At 40.2% G+C, this 13,625-nt stretch overlaps 1 protein-coding gene across 4 annotated transcripts in view; it reads left to right on the top strand.

Annotated features, from left to right (window-relative positions):
* LOC143035032 (uncharacterized) overlaps positions 1–13,625 on the top strand; it is a 38,854-nt gene that overhangs the window by 14,026 nt on the left and 11,203 nt on the right. For all 4 annotated transcript variants that reach the window (XM_076201448.1, XM_076201447.1, XM_076201446.1 and 1 more), the window contains exons 8-11: positions 1–38; positions 611–779; positions 12,044–12,187; positions 12,949–13,052. The exon at positions 1–38 is cut by the window's left edge and continues 145 nt beyond it. In XM_076201448.1, coding sequence (XP_076057563.1) covers positions 1–38; positions 611–779; positions 12,044–12,187; positions 12,949–13,052 — 455 coding nt within the window. The remainder of the gene's footprint in view (positions 39–610; positions 780–12,043; positions 12,188–12,948; positions 13,053–13,625) is intronic.

The following is a 13,625-nucleotide window of genomic DNA, read 5'->3' as shown; positions in this document are numbered from 1 at the left end:
TTGAATCTTTCTGCAACTTTGGATTTGCTCAGTGTCAGGTGAATATAGATATATAGATTCCTTGGTGTCAAATACTTTTGAATCCTATGATTTTAGTTTCAAGTACATTGTGAAACTACATTCAATGAAAATTAGGGCTAGCTTATTGGGAGATGCATAGAGAGTCCTTGAGTTATGAATGAATAATGTTTTGGATAATTGTTCATAAGTTGAAACATTCCTAAGTCAGAAATCATATGTACAGTATTGGATGTACCACTGAGTTTTATTGCATATTGTAATGTAAATAGGTATTTACACTAGTGTACTAATATATAATATATATTGACAGGGATTTTGTAAATGTAGAGAGCTACAGATATCTGACCTTGATGGAATTTTTTCCTTTATTAAAGCAAGATTGTAAAGCTTGTATAAATGCTGATAGACTTAAAGTAGGCTTAGTGTCAGGGCACCTTGTTGTGCCATGAAGTTGGATAACTAGTCATGACGATGAGAAATGAGGAATTTTTAATCTAGTGCTGATGAAATGTAAATTCACAATGTGAATTATATTTGTAATTTGCTCAGACATTGAAATTAAAACCAATGTTTCATGCATATATTGAAGGTTGTGGGAATGTCAGTGAAGATGTTTGAGGCAATGCAGATGAAGTACAAGGAGAAGTTTGATGCAGCCCAAGATATCCTCCGAACTCTGGTGCCATTTGATTCAGAGGATGCCCAGCAAAGCTTTATGTTTACCTTGCAAGAGGATTCAGTGGAATGTGCTTGGGCAGGTGAGTGGTTAGTCATTTTATCATTATTGATAACTAGTGCTTCTATCCCTTGGAGACAGTATTTCCTGGCTAGTACAATGGAAATAAGCATCTGAGGATCACAATGGAAATAAGCTTACATGCTTTTTTTGTGTTATCCATGCACTGTACGGGGCAGAAACATGGAACATAAGAGAGAAAGAGAGAAGGAGTTTGAATGTGTTTCAGATGAAATGTCTGAGAAGTATGATAGGTGTTACTAGGCTAGATAGAGTGAGAAATGAGGAGGTGAGGAGGAGAACAGGGATGGAAAGGGAGATGGGAGATAGGGTTGATGAAAGGGTATTAGGATGGTTTGGACACATGGAAAGAATGAGTGAAGAAAGATTAGTAAAAGAGGTGTGGAAGGAGTGAATATGAGGGGGTGTCCTAGGATGAGATGAATGGATGGGGTAAAAGGGGCATTACAAAAGAGAGGAATGTCTGTTGAGGAAGGACAGAAGATAGGGGTGAATGGAGAAGGGTTGTGTATGGATGATGCTGTGATACATAAGAGGAAATGGGTGGGGGATGGGGGGGGTGAGGAAGTATGTATAAGAAATAATTTGACGCATCTTGAGGGGATTTCTCCCCGTCTTCTCCCTTTCTGCATGAGGGGACAGAGAGGGGAGGTTGCTGAATTAATGAAGTGGCCTTGCTGTGGATGTGCTGTGTCTTGTGACACTGCTTCTGACCCAGGGCAGTGGACAGGATGCAGGGATGACCTGTCATCCAGGAGGTGCCAAGATGAGAGGGAGGGAGAAGGGTGGATGGGAGTGGAATATGTAGGGGATGGAATCGGGGAAAAGAGCTTTTGGTATATGTATGTATGTATCCTTGGCAGTTGTAATTGTTATTTCAGACAATGTGTTTTTTTCATTATCTGCACTTCATGTATATTGATGAAATGCCAAATGAATTTACATACTTAGCACACTGACCTTGTGTCACAGGGGTCAACAGATCAAGCTCTGTCCGGGCCTGTGAGCTTAGGCTGTTTACTGGGGAGGTTACTGCCGCGACTGGGCACCACGGTGAGGGTTTAGGCTTGCCTCGGCTGATGTTCTGTGGAGAGTCTTTGAGACTGATATCGGAACTGAAACCCGGCAACTTTTAACTTTAACTTTAGAAGAGTTAGAGGCATAAAGGTGGTAAAGGAGAGATTTAAAAAAGATAACAGAAAGAAGGGATAGTAGAATATAAAAGTGATCAACAATCGTCTCTGAACGGTGATTACTCTTCAGTCATAAAAAAATGGTGGATGACTCTGGTTTATAGTTACGTCACAAAAGTCATCAAACTCGTGGAGTTGGCACCCCATATGGAGCATTTTGAGTGTGATTTAACTTTTCTTCTTCTACCATAATGGTCAGACTCGGGAACCTTGAGAAAGACCATAGTTTTGATTTGTCTAGAAACAGTTTCCAAGATGGGAAACTGCACAATGTTTACTACAAAATGATAGGAACCAAAACTTATCTTACTGGTAAGAAATGAGGAGACCAATAATGAGTATTTACTTGCACATGGTGGTCCTGCAAGAAGGATAGAAAAGTTGTTCATTTTCAAGTCCATCAATCCCCTCGCTTCCATCAGGAAGTACAGCCCTGATGGGCTGACATTTGGTCTCCAGACTGGACTTAAGGTCTCACTTTATCAACTTTAATTTTATTTTATTCTATTTATATTTATCTATATATATATATATATCATATATATATATGTATATATAATATATATATATATATATATATATATATTATGGAGAGTTGATGGTGGATATGTGTCTAGAAAGAGAGTTGATGATAGCAAATACAGTGTTTCGGAAGAAAGTCAAGCATAAGTACACATGGGAGAGGGTGGTGGAGGGAAGGGTAGTAGATAGAGCGTTAATGGACTATGTAGTGGTAAATAGGATTATGATAGGAAGAGTTAAGGATGTACATGTGCTAAGGGGAGAGGGTGGGGGAATATCAGATCATTTTTTGGTGGAAGGTAAGTTGAGAGTGGAGGATAGATGGAGAAAGAGGAAAGGGACAAAAGGTAGAGAGGTGCTTAGAGTGAACTCTTTAAATGAAAAGGAAAAGGAGAAGGAGTACAAGAAGAAGCTGAAGGAGGAGTGGGAGGGAGTGAAGGATAGAATAGAGCTAGGTGTGGAGGAGGAATGGGGATGGTTCAAGGAGGGAGTCACAGAGTGTGCAAAGATGGTGTGTGGAACAAGTAGGACAGGAGGAAATAGAAGGAAGGACAGTGAATGGTGGGATGAGGAAACAAAGAAGGTTGTAGAAGAGAAGAAACGAGCTCTCACAGATTGGTTACAAAATAGGATGAGGGAGTCATATGAGAGGTACAAAGAAAAGAAAAGAGAAGTAAAGCAAAAGGTAAAGGAGGCAAAGAGGAGAGCAGATGTGAAATGGGGTAAGAGTATGACAGAAAATTTTGAAAGTAATAAGAAAATGTTTTCGAAAGAAATTAAGAGAGGAAGAGGAGGCGAATCAAGTAGAGAAGAAAAGGTAAAAGGTGTAGATGGAGAGATGATAATGGAAGAGAAAGTAAGGGGAAGATGGGCAGAATATTTTAGGGAGTTGCTAAATGTGAAGGAGGATAGGGAGGGAAAGATAGCTGCATTGGGAAATGCTAAGAAAATGAGAGTGATGAGTGAGGAAAATGGAGGAGAAATAAGGAAGGATGAAGTGAAGGCAGTTGTTAAGATGATGAAAGCAGGTAAGGCACCTGGTCTGGATGGATGCCATGCAGAATGTCTAAAAAAAGGAGGCACAGTGATGGTGGACTGGCTGGTGAGGTTATTTAATGTTTGCTGGAGAGAGGGTAGAGTGCCGGAGGACAGGAGGTGCCTGTATAGTTCCACTTTACAAGGGAAAAGGGGACAAGTGTGAATGTAGTAGTTTCAGAGGGATTAGCTTGTTAAGTGTAGTTGGGAAGGCTTATGGGAGGATCTTAATTGAGAGGATTAGGAGAGGAACAGAGGGAGTAATTGGTGAGGAACAGTGTGGATTTAGGACAGGTAGAGGTTGTGTAGATCAGATTTTTGTGGTAAGACAGATATGTGAGAAAGCTATAGGAAAGGGGAAGGATGTTTTTTGTGCCTTTATGGATCTGGAAATGGCTTACGACAGGGTAGACAGAAAGGCACTGTGGGAGGTTTTGTGGATATACGGGATAGGAGGAAAGCTTCTAGGAGCTGTCAAGAGTTTTTATGAGAGTAGTAGAGCTTGTGTGAGGATTAGAGATGGAGAGAGTGAGTGGTTTGAGGTAAAGGTGGGACTTCATCAAGGATGTGTTATGTCGCCCTGGCTGTTCAACTTATAAATGGATGGGGTAGTGCGAGAGGTAAATGCAAGGGTAGTGGGTCAGGGATTGGAGATGGTTAAAGAAAATGGAGAAAAGTGGGAGGTGAGCCAGCTGTTGTTTGTGGACGACACTGTGCTTGTAGCAGGATCGGAGGAGGGATTGAGGAAGTTGGTGACAGAGTTTGGGAGAGTGTTTGATAGAAGAAAGCTGAAGATAAATGTGGGTAAAAGTAAGGTGATGAGATGTACATGGGGTGAAAGTGGCAGTAGTCTGGAAATGAGCATTAAGGGAGAGTGACTGGAGGAAGTGGATAGTTTTAGATACTTGGGTGCAAATATGGCAGGAAAAGGTGGAGTGAGGGTGGAGGTAGAATGTAGATTGAGAGAAGTGAGTAAATGCCTTGGTGGGTTTAAAAGTGTAATGAGGAATAGACATTTGGGAATGGATACTAAGAGGAGACTGTATGAAGGAGTGATTGTGCCAACTGCACTGTATGGGGCAGAAACATGGAACATAAGAGAGGACGAGAGAAGGAGTTTGAATGTGTTTGAGATGAGGTGTGGATGAGAAGTTTGATGGGGGTTACTAGGCTAGATAGAGTGAAAAATGAAGAGGTGAGGAGGAGAACAGGGGTGGAAAGGGAGTTGGGAGATAGGGTTGATGAAAGAGTATTAGGATGGTTTGGACACATGGAAAGAATGAGTGAAGAAAGACTAGTAAAAGAGGTATGGAAGGCAGATGTGGAGGGAGTGAACATGAAGGAACGTCCTAGGATGAGGTGGATGGATGGGGTGAAGGGGGCTTTGGGGAAGAGGGGATCTTTTAATTCCGATCTCATGTTTCAATCTGTCCGTCATCCATTTGGGGAATGTCTGGGAATGTCTGTTGAGGAAGGACGGGAGAGGACAGAAGACAGGGGTGAATGGAGAATGGTTGTATATGGATGACGTTGTGATGGATGAGGTGGAATGGGCGGGGGGATAGGGGGTGAGGTAGTATGTGTGAGCAAAATTTGATGCAGCCCGAAGGGATTTCTCCCTGTCTTCTCCTTTATGCATGGAGGGACAGAGAGAGGGGGTCGCCGATTTAATGAAGCGGCCTTGCTGTGGATGTGCTGTGTCTTGCAACACTGCTTCTAACCCAGGGCAATGGACAAAGTGCAGGGATGACCCGTCATCCAGGAGGTGCTAAGATATGAGTGAGGGTGGAGGGGTGTGGAGTGTATTCAGGGATGGAATGGGTGGGAATGATTACATGCCTTTTCCTTTTTGGCTACCTCCCTGGTAAGGGGGAAAAAGCCTTGGTATATGTATGTATATATATATTTTTTTACACTTTTTCACACACAAAGATCAGACAATCAGTGACTCCTTCCACTCCCCCATCACCCCAGTTACATAGAAACAGTCTCACACTAAACAACACACTCAGCAGTCCAATGGCATTTTCCCCCTTACAGGGAAGGTAGCCAAAGGCAATGGCATAAATCCACTTGTACTCATTTCATCCCCACATATTCCACTCCCATTCACCACCACTCCCTCCCTCCCTCTTTTCTTGGCTCCTCTTGGATGATGTGTCATCCCTGCATCTCACCCACTGCCTTAGGTCAGAAGCAATGCAGCAAGACACAGCATATCCACAGCAAGGTCACTTCATTTAGTCAGCAACTCCCTCTCCATCCCTTCATGTAGAAAAAGAGAAGATGGGGAGAAATCCCTTCAGGCTGCATCAAAATATCATTTACACATACTCCCTCACCCCCCATCCCACACCCACTCCCATCTATGCATCACTGCATCATCCATACACATTCTCCACTCACCCCTATCTTCTGTCTTCTCCCTTCCTTCCTCAACAGACATTCCCCTCTCCCAATCCTTTTCACCCCATCCATTCATCTCATCCTTGGTTGCCCCCTTATGTTCACTCCCTCCACCTTTGCCTTCCACACCTTTTTTACTAATCTTTCTTCACTCAATCTTTCCACATGTCCAAACCATCCCAATACTCTTTCATCAACCCTATCTCCCAACTCCCTTTTCACCCCTGCTCTCCTCCTCACCTTCTCATTTCTCACTCTATCCAGCCTAGTAGCCCCTACCATTCTTCTAAGACATTTCATCTCAAATACATCTAAACTTTTCCTCTCTTCCTTACTTATGTTCCATGTTTCTGCCCCATACAGTGCTTTCGGGACAGTCACCCCTTTATACAATCTCCTCTTGGCATCCATTCCCAAATGTCTATTTCTCATTGCACTTTTTAATTCCCCAAACCATTTACTTGCTTCTCTCAATCTACATTCTACCTCCACTCCTCCCTTTTCTGCCACATTCACTCACAATCATTAAAGCTATCCACTTCTTCCAGTCTCTCTCCCTTAATACTCACTTCCAATTTGCTGCCATCATATCCCCTTGTACATCTCATCACCTTATGTTTACTCATATTTATCTTCAACTTTCTTCTTTTGTACACCTTCCCAAACTCCATTGCAAACTTCCTTAATCCCTCCTCTAATTCTGCTACAAGCATTGTCATCAGCAAACAACAACTGGCCTGTCTCCCATTTTTCTAAAATTTCTTTAACCATCTCCAATCCCCAGCCCATTCCCAAATGTCTATTTCTCATTACACTTTTTAATCCCCCAAGGCATCTACTTGCTTCTCTCAATCTACATTCTACCTCCATCTTCATTCCTCCCTTTCCTGCCACATTCGTCCCTAAGTATCTAAAGGAATCCACTTCCTCCAGCCTCTCCCCCTTAATACTCACTTCCAGTTTGCTGCCATCCTTTCCCCTTTTACATCTCATCACCTTACTTTTACCCACATTTATCTTAAATATGAATAAAATATAATTATGAATAAAGTATATAAAAAATAAAATGAAGATGCCAAATGGTTGCTGACTCCCTATATCTTCATGAAGGTGCAATCCTGATGCTGGTCTTCTGTGAGAAAGACCAGGGGAAATGGACTTACTGACTAACTGACTGGATCTTGTGATATGTGTTTACACATTATTAAATGCACTGATTGTAATGGCACTCATGTAGGTCATACTTTTCCCTCCCCATCAATATGATTTTAGTTAGAGAAATTTCTTAATCTATCACGCAATTAGAAATGTACTTTAAGGACATATGACATGAAAACTAAAGGCACCACAAAACAGTCTATACATCGAAAGGACTTTTATTTTAATCTTTTAACTGCAGTTACAGAACTGCTATGTACATCTTCATGATAATGCCTTATTGCCTCTTACTCCTGTTGCTCCTCATATTTGGTTCACTAATTCCATTTCATATTCCCACTGCCTTAGGCCCTGTTCCAGAGTCAATCTTATCCAAAACTTTCCCCCTTTTTCTTCATGTTCAACATCTTTTTCTTTATTCCTGCTCTTTCAGGCTTACTGGTACTTCCTTTTCCTGAAACAGGTTTCTTCCCCCTTCAGCAGCACCTCCAGAGTTAGCACAGGTATTATAATACTATAGAGCTATAAAATACACAGAATTCACGAGAGTTTAAGCACCAAGCACGAGGCATATAGACTTAGATTCCTTTAAACATGATGTCTTCAAGATGGCCGCCAGTATAAATATGCACAGCAATCCCACAGTTGTGAACAGCAGACTTGAATATGAACTGGTGAATTTAGGGTTTCATGCAGACTTGGGGAACCACAGAACTTGAGTTACATGGAACCTATGAACCCAGTGAACATAATGTAAGAGTACATCAAATTGAAGCTCTTTGTATCCTCTTGATTTTGTTTATATATTCTATCTTATTTGGAGCTGTGTATTCCAATACCCTTACCTATGCTATACGTCCTCTTTACTAGTGATCTTTCAACACTACTCGTATAACCAGAACATAATGCCAGAAGACCTGACAATGATAACCGTGATGGAAAGACAGATCACAGAAAGAGACGTAAGAAATCTGGCCCCCTCCCTAAACAAATTTGGATTTAAGGAGTCTCCACCAGCACACATTTCATTAACATCATTCAACAAGTTCTTGGAGTATGTAAAAAGAAAACACTACTAGAAAGAACAGTCATAGTGACAGTAGACCTAAGCAATTTCCCCCCCCTCTCCCCTCCCCCCCCCTCTCCCCCCCCCCCCCCCCCCCCCCCCATGTACTCCCTTGGGTGGAAGTAGCTGTGTGCCTTGACTATGTACTTCCCTTATAAGGGAAAAAAACTTGGTATAAAGATAAATACTCCAATTTAGGGCAAATTAGGTTTTCAATCATTTCTTGCCTCATATCCTCATCCAAGCAATGAAATATCATTGTTATATTTATCAACTTGACTTCTTGTTGGAATGTACCCCTTAGGGCTACAGAGAGCAGGATGCCTAGTCCCATCCTCTGTCTCTCTGTCCTCATCCTCAACTGAGGAAGAGGTGGATGGATGGAGGGGGTGAAATAGCTATTGAACAAGAGGGGGAGGCTGTAGAGCAAGGAAGGGAGAAGGCAGGAGATAGGAGTGAGTGGAGAATGACTGTGTATAGATGATCCTGTGAATGCAAGGAAGGGAGGGTGTGGGGGATGGCGGGTTAGGGAGTGGTTATGTGTGAATGACATTTTGACACAGTCCAAAGGGATTTCTCCCTGTCTTCTATTTTTCTGCATGAGAGGACAGAGAGTGGGGGTGGGGGTTGCTGATTAAGTGAAGTGGCCTTGCTGTGAGTATGCTTGTCTTGCTGCATTGCTTCTGATCCAGGGCAGTGAGCAGGATACAGGTATGACCCATCATCCATGATGAGCTAAGATGAGAGGGAGGAAAGGTGGGAATGAAATGGGTGGGAGTGGGTATATGCCTTATGGCTTTGGCCACCTCACTTGTAAGGGGGAAATATCCATTGGTATATAGATAGATATTTGTCAATGGTTCCTAAGTCTCCCATATAAGTTACTTTATATTCTTTGTTCATGACAAACCCTCCGTAACCAACAATCCCAAGTCCTTTTACTTTGTAAATAATTTCCCATTTGCTCTGTATAGGTTTGAGTGAAGAAATTTTGTGCAGTCAGTTTTTTAGGGACTTCAGTGATATGACATCTCTACAGAGCCAGAGTTATGCACTATTCTTTTATGACTAGAGATTGATCTCCACTCACAGAAGAATGCTAATCTCTTTTAACTTTACTAACCCTCCTTTTTACTACCCTTCTTAAATCTTTTCTATACCACCTCTGTGACTGTACCTCTTCAATATGATATGAGGTGCTTACCCATTTTTGTGCTTTGGCAGAAACATATGCCCCTTTTATCTAGGGGGTGTGGGTCAAAACTCAGATTTGCTCCTAGTAAGCATACTAATCCTATTAATCTGAGGGAGGTGTAGTATGGTACACATCAAGGTAGAAAGTATCCCAGCCTGTAGTATCCAACATACCTGATGTTTATAAGGAGTATCATGAAAACCTGTTCACCCAACAAACAGCACAACACTTGCATCTACTGAACATAAGAACATAAGAATGAAGGAGACTGCAAGAGACCATAAGGCCTACACTAGGCAGCTCCGTATCCATCACCACCCGTCATCCCCATCCATAAAGTTGTCTAATCGTTTCTTAAAACAACTGATAGTTTCAGCGCTTACTACATGGTTACTAAGTTTATTCCATTCGTTGACCACCCTATTAGTAAACCAGTTCTTGCCTATTTCCTTTTTAAATCTAAATTTGTCCAGTTTATAACCATTACTGCGAGTCCTGCCCTGTAGTTTTAATATGATGACCTTGTTTACATCACCCTTGTTAAAGACTTTGATCCACTTGAGGTTGATGCTGATAGTGACCTCTTTAGTTACTAATAATTATTGCTCTGCTCCCACCTTCAGATAAGCCAAGATGCATATATGTGAAGGTATGAAAATTATTTTGATAGCCTGTATTACTATTGTCATTACTGTATATCTATTTATATTATGTCTATTTTGTGAATATCTTTTGCAACTGATTGGTATATTTTCAGAAAAAGTCACTTTATTGAGCCAGGACACACATTTCATAAGACACATTATTGACACATTGTATGCATTATGTAAACATGAAGATCTGAAAAATAATTTTGCAACTTGTTGCTTCAAGTTGCCAGACTTTAAACTCTCGTACCTTTAAACTTGTTTTGGTGTATTACCCTTTCATATTTTATGTGCCTCATATTGTCCCCAAGGATAGAAGTACTGGTCATCACGGATGAAAGAGTAAAATATCATTTCCTATCTTATGGTTTAGTGATGGCCTTTTCTTACTTCTACACATTTTCAGTATTTTGTATTTCTTAACATTGAAAATTATTTCCTATAGTTGGATTTGTTCATATACAGTAGAGCTTTGATTATTAAAATGATATGGGAATTTCCAAACTATGGATAACATATTATATCAGATAATCAAGGGATGAAATCTGTGTATGTACTGCTCTGTTAACCTGTAGCATTCAGTAAAGTACATAACTGTAAAAAAATCCTGGAAATTAGATTAGTAATCAAAATATCCTTTAATTGCTGCAAACATAAAAGAAAAGACTATAATATATGAACATTGTACAGAATAATATAAAATTTTATTATGTCAGGAAAGGAGACAGGAGTTCTTGACACCACCATCATTGATCACACTTGGCTAATGTATGAGAACTTAATAAAATAAGCATATAAAGTAGAACTTGAGGCATTAAAAAGTGAATATAACCAGTTAAAAGAGGAGAAAATTGAGTTAGAGGAGAGTGTGAAAGAAAGCAATGAGAAGGCTATACTTAAAAGAAGAAATATGTTAAGGCCAGACTATTTTTATTCATTGGGGTTACATGCACCATAGATCCTTCCCCATAGGTTGGAGAGAAAAAAAAAAAAAAAGCCCCAACACATTTGATTATATAAAGGTTTTAGGAGGCCATGTCAGGTCAGAGGAAATAAAATAATTTTTGTTTCATTTATATTTATATAAAGCTTTTAGAAGGCCATGTTCTCAGGTCATAGAGAAAAAAAACAGTTTTGTTTCATTTATACCCTCTCACTGGCCAGACTAATGAGAACACGAGCTACTGTATATACCAAGTTTTGCATGTTTTGTGCAAACAGTAGGCCCAGTGTTTTTTTTTGTATTGTTATATCAGTGCTAGTTAGCAGTTCAGCAGAAATAAAAAAAAAAGAGTAGTTTTGCAGGTTTTGATTTTGATTTTGGATTTTCCAATGTCAGCAGGCCCATAACCCAATGGATAAAAAAAATCTGGTCTAAGAGAAGTGATTGACAAACAAAAATATATTACATCACAGAATTCTACATATAGATGGTGACCTGAATGCAGTTGCTCTAAAGTGGTTCTTGCTTTTCTTAGTTAGGCTGCATAAGAAACTCATGATTCAGTAATCAGGTGGCTTGTGAATAAGCATATATACATACATATACCAAAGGCTTCTTCTCCCTTACATGGCGGGTAGCGAAAAAGAAAAAGGCATAGAAACCACTCCCACCCATTCCATTCCCTACATATTCCACTCCCCTCCACCCTCCTCCCTCCATCTTATCTTGGCACCTCATGGATGACAGGTCATCCCTGCATCCTGTCCACTGCCCTGGGTCAGAAGCAGTGTCGCAAGACACAGCACATCCACAGTAAGGCTGCTTCATAAATTCAGCAACCCCCCTTCTCCGTCCCCTCATGCAGAAAAGGAGAAGATGGGGAGAAATCCCTTTGGGCTACATCAATTTTTTTCTCATACATACTTCCTCCACCCCCTATCCCCCACCCACTTCCCTTCATGCATCACAGCATAACATTTCAAATATAGCTTATGTTGTATATGAGCAAGTCTAATGGAAATGGTAGTTATAATGGCTCCAGATGAAAATGAAAAAAATAAATAAATGAATACAGAATATGTTGATTTATATACTCATAGGAGAGATGTTGGATGCCTTCTGCCTGAGTAACCCAACAACATGGGATGAAGAAGTTAGTCGTCTGTTATTCCAGTTTTCAACCTCCATCCCATTTGGCTTGAGTGTATCACCCTTCAGTCTTATGTTTGCCAGGAATCCTACAGGTGAGTTTTTTTGTTTTTGTTTTTTTTTTTTCTATTATAAGATATATGAAACTGTCTTAGGCCTTAGCTTTGCACTAAATTTCTGTCCTTTTTGGTATATAGGTTTGAAATAATATCATCTTGACAGTATGAAAATTGGTTCAAAATTTAATTCCTTGTATGAGATGTTAACTGTATGGGTTTTATGGATTCAATAGTTTAGTGTCATTAGTGATAGTCCTGTGAACTAGATCCATGTAGCAGTCTTTTATGATTGGAGACTAATCCCCAATCAAAAAGAATATTGATATGTTTTACCTTCTATCCCTATTTTTTTACAGTTTTCCTTAAATCTTTCCATTACCACCTCTGATTCTGCCTTTTCCGTACTATATTGACACCCCTCCCCCTATTCTCTGCCTCATCTCCATATTCCTCATTCTGTTCGTCCTTGTGACAAGTACTATACTTCTCATATACTACACCTCAAACATGTTTTGTCTCTTCCTTTCTCCCTCCTTCAAATTCTGAGTCTCTCTTCTATACAGGTATGTGGGTACAATCACTCTTTCATACAATCTTCTCTTTGTGGTCATCTCCAAGTACCTATTTCTCGTAACACTTTTCATTGTTCCAGACATTTCCTTGTTTCTTATACTCTATAAATCACTTCCATCTCCATTTTTCCATTCTTACTGAACAGTTTAAAGTGATTTTTTTTTCATTTGAACATTTGTGTACAAAGTTATTGCATCTAAGAATTGTGTTTTTTTTTTCTGTAGGATATGTAAGTGAGGAAGAGAAGGAGAATATAATAATTTTAGAAGAAGAAAAGGCTTTAGAAGTACCTGCTAAAAGGAGGCGACTTCAGAGTTCAACATTGCAGGTACAACTTCATGTATAGATAATTTTCTACAATGAGTTACACTGATAAAGCATGCTAATAAGAGGAAAGGAGAAAAATTACAATATTTTCTTTCAGTGTTTATACAAAAGAATTTTAAGACAACTGTCGTGCATTCATTTGTATCAGTTAAAACCTACTATACTCATTGACAATCCAGTAGACAAAATTTATTCTCCCTACTTCATTGGATGTGATAGGGTCTGTCAAGCAGGGACGGGAGAAGGCAAGAGATAGGTGTAAGTGGAGGGTGGCTGTGAATGGATGAGGAAATGATGTGGCCCAAAGGGATTTCTTTTTGTCTGCTCCATATATTTCTCAAGTGGGTGAGAATCAGGGAAGCAGTGAGGATAACTAGTTTTGGCTGTTGGGTCCTGCTATGAAGGTGCTGTGTCTTGCTGCATTGTCTTTGGCCCAAGCAGTGGGTAGGGGACAGGGAAGACCCTTCGTCTATGAAGAGTTAAGATGAGAGGGACAATGGATTTGTATTTTGGACAGGTGTGGGATGGTTGAAAGGTGGGCGTATGCTTTGACTTGGCCACCCCTCATATAAGG

Source organism: Oratosquilla oratoria, chromosome 18, assembly GCF_046742065.1.
Source record: "Oratosquilla oratoria isolate Oo_2021 chromosome 18, ASM4674206v1, whole genome shotgun sequence".
Classification (NCBI taxonomy): domain Eukaryota; kingdom Metazoa; phylum Arthropoda; class Malacostraca; order Stomatopoda; family Squillidae; genus Oratosquilla; species Oratosquilla oratoria.
Note: the sequence above shows the minus strand (reverse complement) of the source record. Positions and strands in the feature narration are given on the sequence as shown.